The following is a 22975-nucleotide window of genomic DNA, read 5'->3' as shown; positions in this document are numbered from 1 at the left end:
GCGAGTAAGGCATTTAGTTGATTATTGTCACGGTGACTTGCTTCCCCGGCTCCATCACCTGCTGCTTGTCATCGCCTGCTTGATGAGGTTGTTGTTGGACACAAACAAGCCAAATTCTCATTGAAACCTTATGATGGCACGTGGCTTACTGACTGGCGCCTACTGAATTGTGTCGCTTTTTTTTCAAGTCCGATTGGGGTGATAATGTTAAAGGTTATTCACGCTTTTTCGTTCTATCGTGTCGACTTGTTGAGGTTATATGGATGATAATAAAGTATTTGATTGATGCGACAAGCTCATAATCATATTTTAAAGTAATAATGCTAATGTTTTAAAAAACGACTAAACGTCCTCAGAATTCAGAGTTTCATTTTGAAATGAAATAACTCATTTAAACAAAGTTCAATTTTGAAGTTGATGCGAAAATCGTACTGAATATGTTTGATTGCACTCCTGGGAGAATCATAGTTACATATTTCATTAAAACACCCGTCGTGTTAAGTAGAGCGACATGGTTTGAGTTGCGCAATGTCGTGTCTTGTTTTTCATTGCGCCCTTATCACACTTGTAAAGCTACCCTGAGCTGAACTGAGCGGTTAGCAAATTCCAGCAAACTAACCTAAACGAGCGCTCAACTAACTTATCTACTGGTGGTTGGTAGAGATGAATCACCATGCCACTAGCTTATTTGTCATCGTTAGCTCTAATAGAACTAGGAGGTATGACGCAAATTGTAACAATTTCATAACTACTAGATACAGATCTATAGCAGTTGGAATTGGATTAGTTAAATGTCATACTAGCAAAATATGACATTGGTTCGACATCCTTCAAGAAATTTAAAAAATTCTTAACACAGATATCAAATGCCTGAAGATGATGTTTCTTTTCGTCATAATTATGAGCATTTTTAGGTGCATATTGGGAATAAAGCTAATAAAAACGGATATTAGAAATGACTAAATGAGTGAAAAACTTTAACGATGTTTCTGTCATGAGGATCAACATTTGTTGTTTGTGGAGCGCTGAATGTTTTCCCATTCCAAGAACTGATCACGTGCTCCAATGCTTATTGGGGCTACAAATTCCGCGAAACCATTCAAACAAACAGAGCGCTTCTTGTTTGTTATCTTATCCGTAAAATTTGGTCGCTGAATTAACTCCTGACTGCTGCCTTATTTTTATTTTTGTTTTCTATGGAAGGTATTTATGTCCTCTACTGATAAAAATGTGGTTTTATTTGCGGTTTCATCAAAGAAGCACACGATGGTGGTCTGATTTGAATGTTTTGTTTTTCAAAGATTGTATTGCTGATTATTTGTTGTTTTGAATCAAACATTGATTGGTTTCTAAATATTGGAAAATTACTCGACTTCTTAAAACTTTCTCGAATAAAAACAGTGATTCTCTTACAATTGTCTTCCAACAATTTTTTTCAATTTCCTCTGATTGGAGCACTTAAAACACCATAAATGTATCGATTAATCCCAACAAGAAGTAGAGAACCGTAAAACTTGTTGCAAGCCCGGTATCATAATCCGGTGGTATTATAATCGAAAAAGTTTTCAATTAACGCCTTCCTGCCCACACTAGACTTGAAGAAGTGAAGTAAAGTAGAGGTGGAAAAAAGCGAGCGAGCGAGAGTGGATGCAATATATTATCGTTCGTTTGAGCAGCTTCATAAATCTGTGTCTATGCGCACGCCAGCCACCCACCTCTTTAATCGCCTCAGGCAGTAATATTCGTGTAGTTAGACATGAAATGTGATTTCTATAGCCAGTTTGTTCGTTTAGTCTCAGTTTTGGATGGGAATTTAACGTTTCTTTTTCTTCCATCAAAGGTAGCAACAGCTCCCACGCTTAAAAGTTCTCCTTATATCCTCAGAGATTGCCTTAATACTTTCTGCATCCTACACGCGCCCACACGTTGGAAAGTTGTTTATGTTCTGTTGGACGTTTCTCTGCGTTGCTGTACTTTACTCCTTACAGTATCCAAAATAAAGTATCCAAGAATTTTCATTTGGACACTTTTTTGTTGGGTTCAACTATCGGGCTTGAACTTTTTTATTCAGAAGGATCCATATGCCATTAAAAAAAATAATAAGGCACATACCTCTTCTTGCGATAGAACATAATGAACAAAATAATGAGCGAGAGTCATGTTAAAAATCTTTGAGCTTCATTGATAATACATGTATTGGAAGCAGGCCTAAGCGAAGGACTTGTCCATGGAGGGGGTTGTCGAAATTCAAATTTAGCTAGAAATAATAACAATACGTAAAATGCAGAATAAATAAGAAAATTAATTTCTAAAACTATTTTCCTACTAAAGACCATCCCTTAACCTCGAAAAACTAATAAATTTTACTAATACGATTTAAAATAAATCAGAATCAAAGTTTCAAATTGATGCTATGGTAAATCATTAATAAAATAATCTAAATGATGTTTCTAATTCTGTACAAGAAATTTGCTGAAAAATAAATTGAAAGCAGCCTGGTTTACAAATTTGAAATCAATATTTTCAAAGCACAGAAAAAGAATACTGAATTGAAATTTCAAACCAAACCAGAATTTAATGCTTTGGCCATAATAATCAGTGCACAGAACTAGACTGCCGTTCTAAGCAAGATTGTCACATGTGGAAAAACGGGCAAACGAGAAAAACGCGATTGAAATATCAGCTATATTTCCAATTTTTCTCTCAAACTAAAAATTCACCAACAGTTTTTCCGTAGTGAACAGTTCAAGTTAATCATTTTACAATGTTTTCTGCCAAAAAAATTACATTTCCTCCAAAAAAAACAGCAAATTAGAGCCAAAAATGCTCCGTGTGACATTTTTGCGTAGAATCAGAACGCATGCCGATTCTAGTTCTACGAAAAACTGTCACACGGCTACAATTTTTCTATCATTTTAAAAGTTTACGTAGTTTATTTTTTCCCAAAAACTCATGCTAAACCGTAATTTGAGAAATACGTTCCTCTTTGTTTATAAAAATGTATAGTTGATTGTGGATCCTGTAAGTAGTGCCTACCGAAAAGTATTTAGTGAAAATTTCTCTGAATAAAACACTCCAGGCTTCTCGCTCATCCTCTGCCCTCTATTTTAGTGTTCTTTTCGGTGAATAACATTAAATTCAACAGTTTGAACACATCTTAAGACAATTTTTTGATAAAATTTGCATTTTTCATAGAATTTTCTCTAGTGTGACATTCTTGCGTAGAACTATCAACATAGAGACAACCACCTTGATGAAAATTCCGTATAAGTTCAGAACAAAGTATACTTGTTTGTATTTTTATTCGAAAGTTAACACTAAAAGAGACCGTTTCCAGCAAAAAAGTGAAAATGACCCAAAAGTCACATGGGGCATTCTTGCTTAGAACGGCAGTAGAGGGCATAAAATATAAGACTAGATTTGAAAAAAAAATTGAAACCGAGTTCTAAAATGAATTTTAGATCGAATCAGTAATTAACCATGATTAAGATTGTTAAGCAAAATGATAATATGTAGATAAATTTTAATATAATTATTTTGATTAATATTTTTTCCATTATTTTCAATGAAAAAGTTTATCAAAAAAATCTGCGGTAAAACATGAATTATAATAATCATATCATTGAAATATGAATTCTCGATAAGGAAAAAATTTTTAATATCGATTTATAATTAAAGAGAATGTATTCAAAATCCATATTTGATGGTTGATTTTTATTTTGATAAAAAGTAGAAATTATTTAGCTCAATTCAAGTAATCAAAGTCAGAGATAAATTATTTTTTATTTAAATTTACTTCTGGTTGTAAAGGCTAAAAAACCTTATTTTTGAAGTTCACAATAATAACTTTATACATTTGTGTGTTCAATTCTTCATTAAAGGATAATATTGATTGATAAATAAAAAAACCGATAAAACTATATATAAGAAATTCCAAGTTTTGCTGTAAACCTTGAAATCACAAAGCAAGTACTAATTTGGTTAACACACCCCATAAAAACTGAACTTAGATGTTGCTACTTCAAATCACCTTTCGAACTCTTCAAAGATTTATTAAAAATCATGATCGATTTAAAAAAGAAGATTTTAAATAGTAAAAACAAGGGAAATCTACCATGTTTTTCTTATTAAAAATTTTGATTTATAGGATTTTAAAAAATGATGATGTTTTCTAAAAACAAAAATAAAGATTTGAAGCACAAAAACATTCTTATGTAAAAAATGCAAATAAACCAAATATTAGGAACATAAAATTTGGTGAATTTATTTGAACATTAATAACAAAAATGGAGGGGAAAAACATAATTTTTTCAACGTAAAGATAAAATGGAGGAATTTTTTTTCAAAATTATTACTAAGCTTCATTATAAAATTTAATTGATAACAGGGTGACCAGCGAGTTTCGATTTTAAAATTCCCGTTTTTCCCGGCTTTCCCGAAAAAATTTAGATTTTCCCTGTTTTAAATTTCTGCTTATCGTTGTTTTCACCATAAAAATCGGTATATGAATGTTTGTTGGGATATTTTACAGAAAATAAAAGATAAACAAATTGAAATGCAAAGCTTTAGGAAATTGTTTTATTAGAAAGTAATTCTATTATTTTGCTATATCTCATCGAACACATCTTCTTTTCAGTCTTTGACAATAACTAGATTTTTTTTAAATTATTTGGATTTGGATTTGATGAAATATTGCTTTGATATAACGCCATGTGATTTGAAAATTTAAATTTGTGTATTTTTTTGTGAAATTTTTATGAATTTGTTAATGAATTTTTCTATTGAACTCTGGCTTCTGATATTTGAAGAATGATCATACACAATTAATTCCGGATTGAATAACTGATCCATAAATCAAAACTAAATTTCAAATGTGAATTCATAATTCGAATTTAAATTCAAACTTTAACTTCTGATGTATAAGATTCATGTAAGGTCGAATTGAGTTTTTTGTTAGACAACTAATTTTTTTTTGTTTCTAATAATGCGTATCTGGAGCCTGAGCTCTGGGTGATAGATTGTGGATTTGCAATATTAATGAAAAATCTGAAAAGCTTCAGTTCGGCTCCAAATATTTATTAATTAATTAATAAAATCTTCAAATTTGAAATTTTAAAAAGATTTTTGGAAAATTTTCAAATTCTGGGTATTTTTAATGAATTTTTAATAAATATGATTCCGAAACTCATGGAGATATGATCTTTCTTAATAAAGAATGCGGTTATCAGTAAAAGCGCAAAATTTATTAATAACACAAACAAAATAAAATCGTTTTATAAGAAATTTATTTTTTTAAATACATTATTATTATTATTATTCTAACCAAACAAGAAGAAAGGTTGAGATAAACACGCGTATTTTCGTATTCCCAATTCAAAATAGCCAAAAATTAGTCAATTTTATTCCACCATTTGTTCAACATATTCATTCGATTTTATTGGTCGGACTCTTCAAAATTGTTTCCCGTACATTTGAAATATGTTTCTAACATTTCTGCTTATTTTGAGTTTTGAATCTGCATAGCGTATCTCTGATGAAGTATTGAACATGATAAATTCTAGGCCAGTTGTAAGAAAGTTGTAAAGTTAGTATTATTAAAAAGTAAGTTAGTAAGTAATTTATTTAAAAAAATCTAAAATTAAATTTGGTTGAATTTTTTTTTTGAAAATTTGCTTAAATTCGTATTTTACAGAACTGGGAATAGAAAACAAGAAGAACATTTCCATTACTTTTTCGGCAGAAGTTAAAATTATTTGTGGTCTATGGGAAATTTGATCATTTATATAAAACCTTTTTTTTTCAATGTTTTCCAGTTTTGTCAAGTAAGTTCAAAAATTTCTTAAATGATTTATGCCTAAAATTTTTAAAAGTAACTTCAAAAAACAAAACCTGATAGAATTTTTTTTAATATTTAGATTCAGGATCCCCAAATTAATCTACATAAAATAGGATCATTATTTTTTTGCATCTCGTGTGAATGTGAATTTCGTTGCCTTGAATTATTTATTATCAAAATTCTTTTGAATATGAAGTTGAACATTTAGAAGAACAAAAATCACAAAATAAAATTGTAAAGATATAAATTTTTTTTTTAATAATCGAAGTGATAAGCTATAAAGAAAACGATATAACGTTTAAGATTTTTTTGGCTCCCAGTTTGTTGATGTGTTGAATTAGCGTTTTGATGAATGACATTTTAAGTTAAAATTGATGGTTTAGAATTCTGAAATTATATAAATACATTTCTTGGAGAAAACCCATTCTAAAGAATATATAGGGTTTTCGAGTATCAAAATTTGATTTTCAAAACAACAGTTTGGTGGATTTGAATCATTGAAAATTTACAATTCATAGATTCAATATAGTGTCGTAAAATGAAGTGTCTTAGGGTTAAAGAGATTCAGAAATAAATTCCGGCGTAGGCAAGCCAATTTTCTAACATGTTTGTTAACACTCATTTTCAAACAACTTTTGGGATCAAGTAATTTCCTAGTACTACAGTAGATGGATTTTTTGAACTAAAAATTTTATCTGGCTAATAATGGAAAGCATGTACTCGAAAAAAAATTTTTAGATTGGGCTTGAACTAACACCAGGCCTTCCTTGCCTTCATAGGGTCGATCAACTACCTTTGTTTTCATTCCAGATTTTTTTTTAGATATTTGAGGATGTAAATAATTATGAAACTTTTCTGAATTTTCCACAACCTTGCACGAATTTCGTTAACTATGCTCTTGTTGTTTGGTGGCTATTTTAAAAAACTACTTGGCAGATTGGCAACAAATTTTGCATATGTGCACATCACTTTACTAACCAATTTTGCTGAAAATTTCATTAGATGCCATACACACAATCAAAAGTTATTGAAAAAAACTGGTACATGTTTTTAAAGTACAGGATTTACTGTGTACAAAAGATCAAAATCATCAATGATATCCTCAACTACGCTTATTAAAAAGAACCAATTTCAAGGAGAACCGCTCGATGAATGAAATTCTCAACGGAGGAAGTCACAAAAGCAATATTCCTATTTTCGTCGTCAAGTAAGACCCGAAAAATGTTACGCGCTTTGCGCTTTTATCGAATCCCCAGAGTGAAAAGTCTCATTACTTTCGCTTTCTGGGTCAGAACAATGCTGCTACGCTCACTGGTCCAGACATTTGCGTAAGCAAATGTCTCGTTGATGCATACCAGAGACATACTCAAGATGATTGTCAAATTCTCGCTCAAACCCCGGCTGATGAGAGATAAAAAAAATCCCGTCAGGCCAGTTTGATTAAAGACTTGAGCGTGTCACGAGTGGAATCATCTCGTCGAATGACGTCGCGGCATGCGACGAATGACGAAATATGAGCAGCAACAGCAAAATCACTTACAACAAATTTGGTGGCAAATTGCGTGGGCGCTACTTTTTTTTGGGTGTTTTTACTTCTGCCTACCACCAAATTTAGCTCGGCTTTGTTGTTTGTTGTTGGGGCATCTGTTTCTCGTCGTCCCAAATTCGATTGTCGCTGTTGTGTTGCACCAAAATGAGATTTTTGATACTTTGAGTGCGTGGGATTTTTCCCGTTTATAGTCTGTTTGGGTTGTAACTTGAGCCCGTATGGGGTATTTTCCATATTGGGAATTGTTTGAACGGAATACATTATTTTTGGAAAAGGTCCTACGCTGCATGTAACGGCCTTCAGTCTATACATATATTTGATTAGATTCGAAAAGAAACATTGTAAACCCTTCGACGATTAAATTTTGGTATGCAAAAATTAGATCTAAGTGATGATGCGAGCTTGTGATTCATGCTCAAAAATAATGATTCAACCGATAATTTCCGGTACCTAGTCTTTTGAAGCGTTAATCGCTCTCAAATGATTGACAAAAGGCAAGTCCAGCGGAAAAATCCACCTTTTCCATTTAAATGCAGGAAATTGCGTAGGAAATTTCTGTATGCTCACAAAAAGTAATCCAACAAGTAAATATTTGCGCTAGTCAAGGAAGAAGAACTTGACTGTCAAGAATCGGTAGCTGGAAGCCAAACAAAAAGGCGTAATAACGCATCCCAGATAAGTGCATTTGCTCATCACTGCATGCCCTAGTGCAGCTTGAGATGAGTGGAGTGGAACATAGCTACATTTGTAGTATTGCTCGGTAATGTTTGTCTGATGCCCTTAAACGACTAACGAACAGCACAGCAAGTCCTAATTGAGTGAGAGGTTGTAAAATGACGCAGTTGAGAATCCAGTCATCATCATGGGGCAAAGTTCGATTGGCGGATGCTGTACAGAACGTGACTTGACTTCTACTGCCGGCTACATGACTAGGTAAAGTGGCTACTTTAAACTGAACTACAAGAATCAGAATTCGGAATAAAAATATAGAATTTGAACCGGATTCCAGACGCAAATTTGGAATAAGAATCTACATTAAGGGATTTATTTTCAAATAATTCGATTGACTAATTTTTTAATCTTTTTGTGGACGTTTTTCGTTTTGAAGCCTGTTTTGATTCAAGTTTCCAACTTTTCGAAGCCTATTGGATATTTTTTCAAGGACTGAAATCATATTTATTTAATTCTTTTGTAAAAGTCGACTCAGCTGATTGTGAGTAGCTGAATTTTTATCGGGTTTTAGTGTTTTTTTTTTGTATTTATATTCGAGTGGTATTTCGACTAACTGTGTTAATATGTATGCAGATTGAACTCGTTATCTGGTGTTCAACAATAAATTTTCAACAGTATCGAACCTTTAGAAAAGAGTATAAGTCACAACATTTTTTTTTTAAGAAAACGAGGATTTTTCGATAAGAAAATGAAATTATTAAGTAAAACCAACCAGTCAACCTTTTGAGCCAGTTTCACTCGAGCTGTTGTAAACTTAAACTATATTAGCTAAAAATAAATTCAACACCGTTTGATGATCCAAAACTTCAAACTCGAGCTTGGTCCATCCATTCAATTCATATGTTAACTTTAAGATGGTTTTGAATGTTTTTGGCTGCTGAACTTGCTGAATTTGCTGAATTTGAAATATGAAAAGAGTCTTCTTTCATTTTTTAAACTTTGGCAATTTCTTACAAGTTTTGAGAAAATAAAATATTGAACCAGCAAAAATACGTTTTCAAAGGATAAAAATATCGATAATTTCGAAGAATATACAAACAATTATGGGTTCTGGAATAAGGTTGCCAGAATTTTTTCAGCACGGGCCAATTTAATATAAAAACCTGGCAAAATCCACACATTCGATTTCAAAATTCATGACCATAAATCTGGGCAATAATCGGACAAACTTTGTCAAAAATTACTTAACAAAAATCAAGAAAAAAATTTGAAAAAAATTCTCCATCAAAATTCATCCACAGATTTTAAATTGTATGTTAAGCTTCCAAAAAACCATTAGGTAGTGATTATTTTTAAAAAACTTGCTCAAAAATTTAGTTTTGGAGGCATACATATAAAAAAAATTGCATTTTTTTCTGTTTGATCTGCAAAAAAAGTGAATGAATTCGCAAGTTTTGTATTCAATATCCGGGTAAACCCGGACAAAACCGGGCAATCTGGCAACCTTGTTCTAGACCTTTTTTGAAAGGTATCATGTTCATCATACAGCTTCCAACATTAGCATTCTTAGGCACTTAGTTAATTTTTTTGAGCATTCGATAACTGATCAACAGGTTTTTTTCTGAAGCCTGTTTTTTGATTTTTTTTCTTTGACTTTCAATAACATGGAAACGATTTTTTGTCAGAACTTTCAAGGAGCGTTTCAGGGATTCGCTGGGGGTCCCAGAAGATTTCGAAACTTCCAAACTTCCAAACTTCCAAACCTCCAAACTTCCAAACTTCCCAAAATGTTATATTGACAATCTTGGATGGATCAGGGAAATGTTTATTGAAACATATTGTTTTTCGTGAAAATCTGGGTTATTTCTAAGAATCAGGAAAAAACGGTGGCTTATCGGATTATCAGGACAGGCCTCAATAAATCAGGCAAATCCTGATAAATTAAGCAATTGGCAACCCTGGTTGCTGTGTTAACTCATTTGAAGTCATTCGAAAAAAAATTGGAATGTTCTGATCAGCTGATTGATTATGATTTTTTTTTTTCAGAAGTGTTGAAAATATCAAAATTTGGCATTTGACTGTTCTCAAAAAAACCTCAAACTATCTCCTTCAATCAACTATTTTCAACTTGGTTGGTAAGAAAAAAGTTAAACTAGAAGTGAAAGAACTTTTTTGAAAAATAGAAATTATATCAATATTTTACACCGAAATCTTAGTTTAGGGTTCGAAAATAGTTGATTCAAGGAGATAGTTTGGGTGTTTCTATTATCGAAATTGAACATTTCCGAAATTTTGGGTGAAATTTGTGCGTCTGCTTATATGTATCCTATATTTCATTTTATTAAATTTTCTACTTTAAAAATGTTCTTATTTTGTAGAGGAATATTATACCAATCAATGTTACATTTGATATGTAAGAGTTTTTGGGGGTCGGAGATAGATTTAAACGACTTCGACTCAAGGGAGGAAGGCTCCCATACAAAATGAATAAAAATATGACACAAATCGAACAATTTCTGTAAATAACTGAACCGATCAAAGTAAAATTCAGCATGAAGCCGTTTTCAAGACCGGGAATTGTTTTTATAATACTTTCAAACCCCTCCGGATCCAATAAGGGGGGCTCCCATACAAATTTAACAAAAATTTTACTTATTTTTAACAATTTTCGGAAACTACTGAATCGATCAATGTGAAATTTGATATGTAAGAGTTTTTGGGGTCGAAAATGGTTTCTAAAACACTTTAAAACCACTCCGATTTAAAAGAGGGGAGGCTCTTATACAAAATTAAAAAAAATATGACACAATTCGAAAAATTTTAGAAACTACTGAACCGATCAACGTAAAATTTGGTGTGCAGCCATTTTCAAGACCGGGAATGGTATTTATAATACTTTCAAACCCCTCCAAATCCAAAAAAGGGGGGTTCCCATGCAAAATTAACAAAATAATTGACAAAATTTTTACAATTGTGAATAATTTTAACAAAATTTAATGATATATTGTATTGATAGACGCTTCCCATTTTATTGACTGAAGATTCTCATCAAGGCCGGGAATGGTTTCAATAATACTTTAAAACCCATCCAAATCCAAAAAAAGAGGGCTCCTTTACAAAATTAACAAAAATTTAACACAATTCGTACAATTATCGAAAATTACTGAACCGATCAACGTGAAAATTGGTGTGTAGCCATTTTTGAGACCGGGAATGGACTTTATAATACCCCTTCAAATCTAAAAAAGAGGGGCTCCCATACAAAATTACCAGAAATTTTACACAATTCGAACAATTTTCGGAAACTTTTGAACCGATCGACGTGAAATTTTGTGTGTAATCGGTTTCGAGACCGAGAATGGTTTTTATAATAATTTCAAACCCCTTCAAATCCAAAAAGGGGGTCTCTTATACGAAATTATTAAAAAAAAATTGACAAAATTTAGACAATGCTCGAAGGATTATAGGTAAAAATTGATAAACGTAAGCGTTTTGACTTGATAAGACGATCTTTTGAATTGACAAAGTTTTAACCAAATTGGATGATATATTGTTTTGATAGACGCTTCCCATTTTAATGAAATAAGACCCTCATATTTAATGGATGTATCACATATTAAAAAAAACAATATCTCATAGTTTTAGTGTTAAGTGTCTTAGTTTTATTGTATTGTAGATCCCTCCTATTTTTTTTTCTTAAGGGTGGCTCCTTCAACCTTCAAACTATAAAGTTATGTTTAGAGTCAAAACAATCTAGAAGCTCAGATGCCAAGGAAAGGAATTCGCAATAAATAATTTTTAAATTCAATATAAAAGGAAGTATATTTGAATTATGATAATTTTAGCGCACATAATTTTTTCCATGGAAGGGGTCAAATGTAACTTACATTTTGTCAACAAAACCAATGTCTTTTAGTGTTTTCATAAAGTTTGGCACACTTTTTGATTAGGAACAAATTTGTCTGTATCGAAATACTCCCATCGCTTCATAAGAGGGCGATTTGTTTTTAATTAAAAGGTTTGTTTATTGTATTGAAGATATTTTTTTAAAGGGTGGATCCTACTAGCACTAGCAATTCTACTAAGTTATTTTTAAGAAATGAGCTAAACATCAAAACAAAAAAATTATAAAATTATGAAAGTTGGCAGAAGCCTGAAAAAAAATCTATTAACAAGAGACATCCGCTTTCAAATTCCTATAAACAGAGTGAGAATTGAGAATTTCAAACTCGTTATTATTTTTATTTTATTTACATAGTATTCCGTCTCACGACATAACTTGACGAACATAATTCCTAAAATTCACTCGGTCCATGGCAACCGTTCTCCAATTTCTCGGGCACCCCACGTTCGCCAGATCACGCTCCACTTGGTCTAACCACCTCGCTCGTTGCGCCCCCGCTCGTCTTGTGCCTACCGGATTCGTAGCGAACACCTGTTTTGCAGGACAGTCTTCCGGCATTCTCGCAACATGTCCCGCCCAGCGTATCCGGCCAGCTTTCACCACCTTCTGGATACTGGGTTCGCCGTAGAGTCGCGCGAGCTCGTGGTTCATCCTTCGCCTCCACACTCCGTTCTCCTGTACGCCGCCAAAGATGGTTCTTAACACTCGTCGCTCGAATACCCCGAGTGTACGCAGGTCCTCCTCGAGCAATATCCATGTCTCGTGCCCGTAGAGAACAACCGGTCTAATAAGCGTCATATACAGGTTACACTTCGTGCGAGGGCAAAGTCTTCTCGACCGCAGTTGCTTGTGGAGTCCATAGTAGGCACGACTTCCGCTGATAATTCGCCTCCGGATCTCACGGCTGGTGTCATTGTCTGCCGTCACCAGTGAGCCGAGATAGACAAAGTCATCGACTATCTCCAGCTCGTCGCCGTCGATCGTGACCTTGTTATTACTGGACAAGCGGGTTCGGTCGGTCTCGGATCCGCAGGCCAGCATGTACTTCGTCTTGGACGTATTAATCATCAACCCAATCCTTCCTGCTTCGCGTTTCAGTTTGCGGTAGATCTCCTCCACCGCCGCAGATGATCTGCCGACTATATCAATGTCATCGGCAAAGCAGATAAGTTGACTGGATCTGTTGAAAATCGTGCCCCGCATTTCGCCCACCGCTCGTCGAATAACACCTTCTAGCGCCACGTTGAACATCATGCAGGATAGACCATCACCTTGTCGAAGCCCCCTGCGCGATTCGAATGAACTCGACAATTCACCCGAAATCCGCACACAGCACTGCGTTCCATCCATCGTCGCCTTGATCAGTCTGATTAGCTTCCCGGAAAAGCCGTTCTCGTCCATGATTTTCCATAGCTCGTTACGGTCGATCGTGTCGTATGCGGCTTTGAAGTCGATGAATAGATGATGCGTAGGGACTTGGTGTTCACGGCATTTTTGGAGGATTTGCCGTAATGTGAATATCTGGTCCGTCGTAGACCGTCCCTCCATGAAGCCGGCCTGATGACTTCCCACGAATCTGTTTGCTTGTGGCGTGAGGCGGCGGAGTAGGATTCGGGACAACACTTTGTAGGCGGCATTGAGGACAGTGATCGCTCGGTAGTTCTCGCAGTCCAATTTGTCGCCCTTCTTGTAGATGGGGCATATTACCCCTTCCTTCCACTCCTCCGGTAGCTGTTCTATGTCCCAGATCCGGATTATCAACCGGTGTAGGCAATCGGCCAACCTGTCCGGGCCCATTTTGATGAGTTCAGCTGCGATGCCATCCTTCCCAGCCGACTTGTTTCTATTTAGCTGGCGAATGGCTTCCTTAACTTCACTCATCGTTGGGAGTGGCTCCTCTTCGTCGTTGGCTACGCCGGCGATATACCTTCCCCCACCGTCTTGATCTCCTGCATGTGCGCCGTTCAGGTGTTCATCGAAGTGCTGCTTCCACCTTTTGATCACCTCACGATTGTCCGTCAGGATACCCCCGTCCTTATCCCGGCACATTTCGGCTTGCGGCACGAAGCCTTTGCGGGATGCGTTGAGTTTCTGATAGAACTTTCGTGTTTCTTGGGAACGATGCAGCTGCTCCAGCTCCTCGAGCTCCTCCTCCTCCAGGCGGCGCTTTTTCTCCTGGAAAAGTCGAACTCGCTGCCTCTTCCGCTGTCGGTGATTTTCCACATTTCGACGGGTGCCTCTTTGCACTACTGCCGCCCGCGCGGCATTCTCTTCGTCCATCACCCTCCTACACTCCTCGTCGAACCAGTCGTTCCGTCGAGATCGCTCCACATAACCGATGACGTTCTCCGCAGCACTGTTGATGGCTGTTTTGATGGTATCCCAACAGTCCTCGAGAGGGGCTTCGTCAAGCTCGCCCTCTGCCGGCAGCGCTGCTTCGACCGATTGCGCGTAGTCTGCCGCGACCTCAGGTTGCTTCAGTCGCGCGATATTTAACCGAGGCGGGCGCCGGTTTCGCGTGTTGTTCACTACGGAGAGTTTTGGGCGCATCTTCACCATCACCAGATAATGGTCCGACTCGATGTTGGCGCCCCGACAGGATCTGACGTCGATGATGTCTGAGAAGTGCCGGCTGTCTATCAAAACGTGGTCGATCTGTGATTGAGTTTGGTACGGTGATCTCCAGGTGTACTTGTGTGGGAGGCGGTGCTGAAAAAAGGTACTACGTACGGCCATTCGTTTGGAGGCGGCGAAATCAATGAGTCTGAGGCCGTTTTCGTTGGTCAGCTGGTGCGCGCTGAACCTTCCAATTGTCGGTTTAAATTCCTCCTCCTGGCCGACCTGAGCATTGAAATCCCCGATGACGATCTTGATATCATGTTTTGGGCAACGGTCGTATTCACGCTCCAGCTGCGCGTAGAATTCGTCTTTGTCGTCACCGGTACTTCCGAGGTGAGGGCTGTGCACGTTGATGATGCTGATGTTGAAGAACCGGCCCTTGATTCTCAACCGGCACATTCGTGAGTTGATCGGCCACCACCCGATCACGCGCTTTTGCATCTTTCCCATCACTATAAAAGCTGTTCCAAGCTCGTGTGTGTTGCCGCAGCTCTGGTAGATGGCACGACCATCTGGATACGTTCGTACCGTGGAGCCCTTCCAGCATACCTCCTGCAGCGCTACGATGTCGAATTTGCGGCTCTTCAATTCGTTGGAGAGCACGTGGGTACTGCCCACAAAATTTAGAGATCGGCAGTTCCATGTTCCAAGTTTCCAATCGCTAGTCCCTTTTCGTCGCGTGGGTCTTTGCCGATTTCCATCCGAAATTTGTTGTTCGTTATTCGTTGCTTATGTTTTTTAGTAGTCACAGGCTCGCAAGGCCCGCAGCTAACCCCACTATCTCGCAGGAGGACCGTCGTGATGTTGCTGTTTTGGGTCCCGAACACCACCAGGACGTTGTTGCACTCCGCACGCCGCCCCTAACATGGAGAACAGACGCGTGCGAAGCCCCCTAACTCATTCTGCATGCGACCAAAGCATCCACCGGGGTTGGGTACCCGATCTCCGCTAAGGTTGCTCGCACCCCAGCTAGTACCACGGGGAGGTAGAGAATCGGAGTTGCAGACAAGAGGTGATATGACCACTACCCGAAGGTTGGGTGTATGGGGTCTCGAGTTGCACATTGTCTACTTCACTAGCCACTCGTTATACACCCTCCAAATAAACATTCCAAGTTTGATAGTTATTTCTGAGCTGCAAAAATAGAGAATAGTTGCCAACGAGTTCGTTTCTAATATTCTAATTTCTAACGAAGAATAAAGACTTTTTTTTTTTATATATATATATTATAGACATTTTACCACGGTTGTGGCTTTCGTGTCTCTAAAATAAAGACTGGAGGTTCATTTTTTTTTTAATTGAATTTCCAAAACCGTGAAATTAGTTTAGGCAAAGTGCTTAGCATTTTTCGATCTATTCCATGGAAATGCAACTGGTTTTTTACTGTTGCTTCCAATCCAATGGGAAAACAAACGAGCTGAATCCAATCGTAAATCTAATTAGAAATTCGCAAATGATCTGAGGTCGAATCAGTACACCGATATGTCTGTCCACGTATTCAAAACAACACACCACAGAAGAAAAAAAATAAAATTGTGGAAGGAACTACCACCACCTGCAGATTCGCGAAAAACGCGATCGCAAAACATAAACTAAAATGAAATTTTCAAAGAGCGGAACCTTGGCAAAAAACAAAAACGGTCTCAGATCGCTACCAAAAAAAAAGAAAAGGTCGAAGAAAATGGATTAAAATATACATCGTTGCCACGCCACACGCATTGTTATGTGATTCAAAAACTTTTTTTTTTAAAAGACCGTTGAATGTCTTTCCGTGTGTTGGTTGAGGTGATAAATTTTGAGCGTGTTCACCACAGTAGGCATCTTTGAGCTTCTGGGAAATCGCGCGCGCCTGTATTTGGATTGAGGGGGGAGCCGAGCCCCAAGCGCATATCAGACGGTTTTATTTTCGTGATGATGATGAGCATGATGAATTCGTGCATTGGTGCAGGTGTGGTGCCGAAAAGGGGTTTTTGAGAGTAGGAAACGACGACGATTGCCTCGGATTCAGCAAAAAAAAAAAAACAAACGAAAAATAATCACATGTACCCACTACGCTCTGGGTGCTGAGAATAATTTGTCTCCACTTTTTTTTGTTTCATTTTGAGGACACTTCAAAACGCCATCATTAGCACATTTGGGGGGTTTTTGTACCCATTCGTATTGAATCTCACTTTTAGTTTTTCTTCTTTTTTGAACCCCCTTCGAATGTTGCCTGCGATTATTGCTCAATTTTTTTTCCTTTTACTCCGATCTTAAGAGTACAACTTTTGAGACACTGTCGCAAAAAATTGGCATTGTATTTTTAGAATGGCGCCCCACAATTTCTTCTACTCGTTCGTGTTTCGTTTCGTTCATTATAATTGGAGCAGCCCACCCGAAAAACAACATTCATAATCCATTCCATTCCGGTTGTATTCAGCACACAATACTACAAGCGGCAGTTTCCAGAGATCCGGTTTGCGATTTTGATGGTTGATCCAATTTGGGAACTTCGAAGGTTTTTCATCCCCCCCTACCACTTGAGACTGCAACAGATGGTATCCATTTTCGGTCATTCGATTGATCGGCACTTACACTGAGAAAATTCTTCCAATCGAAAATTCGTTCACTGTCGTCGATGAGTTGACGTTTCACTTTTTTCCTCCTCAGTCGATTCCTCGTTATCAGAAAACCCTTCACTTGGGGTGGCAACTTTTTCTGTGTCTGCCATGTCACCAATTCCATGGAATCAATCCACACCACACTGCTAGTCAGTCGTTTCCGTTTTTTTTCTTCTTCTCTCAAACCCTCCCTCAAAAATCCTTTTCACCAGCACCTTCCGACAGACTAATCTTCTAAATACTCACCATTTTTTGTTATAGTTGAAGCGAAGGTGCTTCGGGCTAATGTCCTTGAGGAAGTGGTCGCTCTTCAGCATAATCGTCTGATCCCGGCCGGTTTGCGTGGGCGAAATCGTCATCTTGGTGCGGTAGGCTACGGCCATGGCTAGCGTTCCGATCGGGGTGCACAACTGTCCGACGCGTATCTGCTTGTGACCATCGCCTGTTGCGGAACAACGAATGAATGAAACCGCGGGAAGAAAAGAAGATAGGTTTTAGTCATCGAGTCGTTCAAGTTTTTACATTCACAACACACACATTGAAAAGTTGTTCGTTCGCATTCAGAGAGAGAATTGGGAGAGAAAATTGTTTCGGCGTATACAGACAAGTCGTATGAAACGATCGTCGGAAAAACTCGCACACCATCAAACGCATTTCATCGTTGGGAGGCAAGGGCGCGTAAAGCATAATAACTATGCTTTGCTATGCCATCGTCAACGTTCAACTTTAGCTTCTACAGTTTTTTAGTTGTGAATGAAGTGCTTGCGTGTCGTGAGTCGTATTGAATTCCAGTTTTTTTTCTTTCTCTTAATCGAGCTACTGAAAGCACACACGACGACTTCCACAAAAGTCGTGTTTTTGTTGACGACGCGATTAAGGGACACGTAAGTTGAAGGTTTGCCACAGCAGTAGTTGTGGCTTCGAAAGGTAGCAGCACAATAAGTTGAACATAGGTTTCTAGATTTTTATTATCGAATAAGAAATCAAAACATGTTTTTGATGTTGTTGGAAACCACAACTTGTGATTTCTGAGAGTCTCATCCTAAATAAAAAATATCAAACTTCAATTTGAGTTGTTGACAAACGTTATTTTCAAACGGAGTTGAAAGTCGTTTCAATGGTTTTCTGATAATATTGCATGCATTTTAAACGTTGTAGATGAGGAGTCATGCGCTTTTCTAGCACGTGTATCAATAATCAAAACAAACACGATTTTCATGACATAAACCCAGAAGGTAAATGCTGTTAACTAACTTAGCTTAACTTAAGAACGTGTCTGGTTATGACACGTTTGACGAAATCTATCAGCTGAAAGTGACTTGAGACTTCACTTTATTCAAAGATATCTTCGAAGCCATAATTTCCGCCAGTTTGATTTAGTTCAATTGCTTGTCTGAATTGTTATTTTGCTCCAATGTGTGTTCCGAGAAAAGAAGGAAATCAATTTAAGTTTTTGTCAATATAGTTTTTCGTTACAGATTTCTATTTATAAGTAAAAATTGACTTGGGTTATCGATTGTTTTTAGCAAAATGTTGTCAACACTTCCAATAAGAATCTCGAGAAAGTTTGCTAATGATAACGCAGATACTTGATATCCGGTTTCAAACTGGAACTGTAAATACAAACTATAGATTATTCAAGTTTCTCATTCGATGATAAAAGTATTTATTGGAATGTTTGTTTACTTGAAAAAGCTTTTGTCACTTTGAGTAATAACAGGTACTTGATAATTTTATCATAAAGTCTAAAGGTCCTGTTTGAAACGCAATTGAAATATCAATAAGATAAACAATCTGTTTTCTTGATGAAAACACTTACAAACGTGAAAAAATTCTATTTCAAGCTTCTAATGATAACTTAAGAATATATACATTTGTGCATTGAACATAACAAAGTTGTTTAAACGGATGTCTTTGCCTTTAAATTCAACGATAAATTAAAAAAAAAAATAACTGTTTCAAATTTAAATAATTTTTAATTTTATGAGTTGATTGGCAACTTTGATAGCTTTATTAAATAAATTTTAAAAATTTTTTAAAGGTTGAGCTGGAATCTTTTTCTAACTTTAATCTGTAGAGCTAGTAGGTTGAACATTTAATAAAAGCTATTCATCGCACGCTTTTCAAAAAAAAAAAAAAAAATCGAACGCATTCATAAAATTTAGAACGATACATTCGAGTATTTTATTTTTAATAACCGTACTATGAATAGCTCTTATTAAATGTACAACCTACTAGCTCTACAGACTAAAGTCTGCTTCATTTAATATTGGAACACAAACAATTGCGTGTAGTTCAGTCATTTATTAACGAATTCATAATTTGTTTTTCATACAAATGTAGCATTTTCTTTACTCTTTCAAAAAAAAAAAAATTAAAAAAATTATTCATTGCTGTTTCGAAGAAATTCTCGTACTTTTCCCGTAATAAGGCACATTAGGCGGCGCACACCCTTTTCGTCCACCGTTTTGGCGATTTGATTCCACCAGTTCTTCATTTGAGTCATGTTCCTAACAAGTTTTCCCTTTGCCTTAAGCCTCCGCTTCGTGATTGCCCAGTATTTCTCTATCGGCCGGAACTGGGGGCAGTTTGGGGGGTTGAGGTCCTTCGGTATTACGCTGACCCCGTTCGTTGCGTACCATTCCATAACCGTTTTGCTGTAATGGCAGCTTGCGAGGTCCGGCCAAAACATTACTGGATGGTCGTGGGCACGAATAAACGGTAGAATCCGTTTCTGTAGGCACTCTTTTTTGTAGACTTCTGATGTCATTGTCTTGTCAGTGAGAAAGACTTTGGTTTTCTGTCCACAACTGCATATCCCCTGCCAAATCATGTACTTGCGGGCGAATTTATCCGCAAACACGAACTTAAATTTTGCAGGTACATCCCCCCGAGCCGTTGCCAAATAAAATTTTTGACCTGGGATTTGCCCAAAGTCCGCCTTCACGTAGGTCTCATCGTCCATCAGAATACATCCGTCGAACTTGGTCAGCACTTGGTCGTACAGCTTTCGAGCACGGATTCTGGCCACATTGTTCTGCTTCAGCGTCCGATTTGGCTGTTTGCTGGCTCGGAATGACCTTATTCCTTCCCAGAGACGAATTCGTCGCACCGTACTGTGAGCGGCCTGGAACTTATTGGCCAAATCGCGGTCTGAAAAATTGGGATTCCTCTTGACGGCCTTGATGACTTTCCCACGCAGTTTCCGGTCGACAGTTCCACTCCGACGCTTCAAATGCGGCTTCCGAGCCGTCGTCAATGTTTCCTTGTACTGCTTGATAACACGCCATACGGTATTTCTGGGCATTTTAAGCTGTTTAGCTAGCTTCGATGCCGACAACAATGGATTTTCAAGAAAACTGTGCACAATTTGATCTCTCCGTTCGGCTTCCATGGCGGTTGTTTACAAAATGCTATCGTTTGGTGTTATGACATAAATACATGGTGAAAGGTAATGAATTTCCCGACATGTGGGTGAAAAAAGTTTCCAAATCCGTCCACTAGGAGCGCCACAATGAGCAAAAGAATTTGTTCCAATATTAAATGAAGCAGACTTTAAAGTCAGAAAAAGAGGCGTTTAAAATTATTTTTAAGAATTCCCTGTAGCTGGTTTACCTTAGTAACATATTAAATAAACGCCAGGTTTTGTAAGTCCTTAAAACAACGCTAATGAATACAAAAAGGAGGTTTTCCAGACAAGAATTAAAATAATTTTTAATGCCAAAAAAATATATAAAGGCTTTACCAAGAACTGATCGAAGACAAGGAATTCTCGTGACAGGAAAAAAATAATGATTGAATAAATTCTCTCCAATAGCGAGAAAATAATGTTTGATACAAATCATTTTGACTCGAAAACAAACTAAACTTTTTTTTTTAACTCTATCAAAATAATCATGAATCTTGACAGTTTATTTGTAGCGAACCGGGAAAACTTTGGAATTTTATCGCGTTACCGGAAAATCGGAAATTTCGGCACCTCACAGGGAGAATTGTCATTTTTTTCTATATTTTCACGAATCTTTAGTTCAAATGATTAGAGTATTACTAAAGTTATTCATTGTTTTGTATAAACAAAAACATTTTTTTTCTAAAACATTCCTTTGGATTTTTACAAAAAAAAATATACAGTGTCGGACAATAGAATAGGACCGCTCTAATGCAAAATATTCAAATCACCTTTAAACTGCCAATTCAAATATAATAATATGCGACACCTAGCGGCAAGCACTTATTGTAGTATGCCAACTTTGTATACTGCACGTTTGTTGCAATCAAAGCAACCCGTTTGTTCTACTCGACCAGAAAGCTGTCAGAGGGTGAAAAAAGTCGCGTCATAAAATAAGACCAGCTCATCGGTTCGGCTGTTCCGGCATTTTCGGCGCTCTAGATTTGAAGAAAAGGTGTTGTTTTCGGTGTTGTTTGTCCATTTTCGTGTCCTGGTAAGTATTTCCCATAAAATAATCATTTCCTACTCTGTTTCCAGCGAAAAAGCGATGGGTCGGGCACAGCACTGCACGGAGGTCCAGCGAGCGATCATCCGGAATCTGTACAAGGCTGGCAAAAGCCAACGCGAGATTGCCGACTACTTAGGAAGGTCGAAAACTTTCGTTTTCAACGCGCTTCACAGCACCGGCAAACGGGAACTGACCGGCCGCCCTCGCAAAACGACGCCGAAGGGCCATTCGGCAATCAAGCGGGCCTCGCAAAAGGACCCTTTCAAAGCGTCCAAGCAGATCAGAGACGAGCTGAACTTATCTGTGAGTTCCCGGACGGTTCAGCGACGGTTGACGGAGAAGGGACTAGGAGGAAAAAGTCCCCGGAAGGTGCCGATGCTGACGCCGAAGCACTTGAAGGCGCGGCTGAAGTATGCGAAGGACCGCTTCGATTGGGTCGGTCCGGAAAAGGAGAAACTATGGAGAAATGTGCTGTGGTCGGATGAGACCAAGAGTTGGGTCCATCGCCCACTCGGCTGTGCGTATATGCCCCAGTATACGAATAAAACATTCAAACATGGAGGAGGTAGCATCATGGTGTGGGGGTGCTTTTCTTGGTACGGGGTGGGTCCCTTGTACTGGATCGACCGGATTATGGACCAGCATTTCTACGCCCAGATACTTCGGGAAATAATGCTGCCACACGCCGAGTGGGAGATGCCCCTAAAGTGGCAGTTCCAGCAGGACAACGACCCCAAACATACAGCTAAAACGTGGTTCCAGGATAATAAGGTAGACGTTATGGAGGGGCCAGCACAGTCCCCTGATCTCAATCCCATAGAGAACCTATGGGAAATAGTTAAACGTAAGGTGTACACCGAAAAATCAAAAAACAAGCAGCAACTGTGGGAGAGAATCCAGGCGGTGTGGTACGCTATCCCGGTGAGAACGTGCCAAAAGCTGGTGGAGTCGATGCCGAACCGGGAGCGAGAAGTGATGCGTAATAAAGGTTATACCACCAAGTACTAACCCTGCAAATCGATCACGGTATGAATTTCCTTTTTTTAAATTTTTTTTTACCATGAATTCATAAGCGTTCCTATTTTATGTCGCGTTATTTTAGTCAGTAAGTAAGCTTAAAACGGATTTTTAAATAAAGGACAATTGTTTTAACTACGGATGATTTTAATTTCTTCGAAGAATGGAATTTACAATTTGTAAATGGTTTGATGCACTTAAATGGAATTTTTTTCTAAAAGTTTTGTCACTTTCTGTTTTTGATTGAGCTGTGGTCCTATTCTATTGTCCGACACTGTATCTGCACTTATAAAATGACAAAATATTTTCCTGCAATCGGAT

At 37.5% G+C, this 22975-nt stretch overlaps 1 protein-coding gene across 1 annotated transcript in view; it reads right to left on the bottom strand.

Annotated features, from left to right (window-relative positions):
- Positions 1–22975, bottom strand: part of LOC129752239 (autophagy-related protein 13 homolog) — a 122160-nt gene that overhangs the window by 5242 nt on the left and 93943 nt on the right. Inside the window, exon 3 of the mRNA XM_055748024.1 lies at positions 17427–17622. Within this exon, the coding sequence (XP_055603999.1) occupies positions 17427–17622 (196 nt within the window). The remainder of the gene's footprint in view (positions 1–17426; positions 17623–22975) is intronic.

The sequence above is a fragment of the Uranotaenia lowii genome, chromosome 3 (genome assembly GCF_029784155.1).
Source record: "Uranotaenia lowii strain MFRU-FL chromosome 3, ASM2978415v1, whole genome shotgun sequence".
NCBI lineage: Eukaryota > Metazoa > Arthropoda > Insecta > Diptera > Culicidae > Uranotaenia > Uranotaenia lowii.
This window is presented reverse-complemented; position numbering and strand designations above follow the sequence as displayed.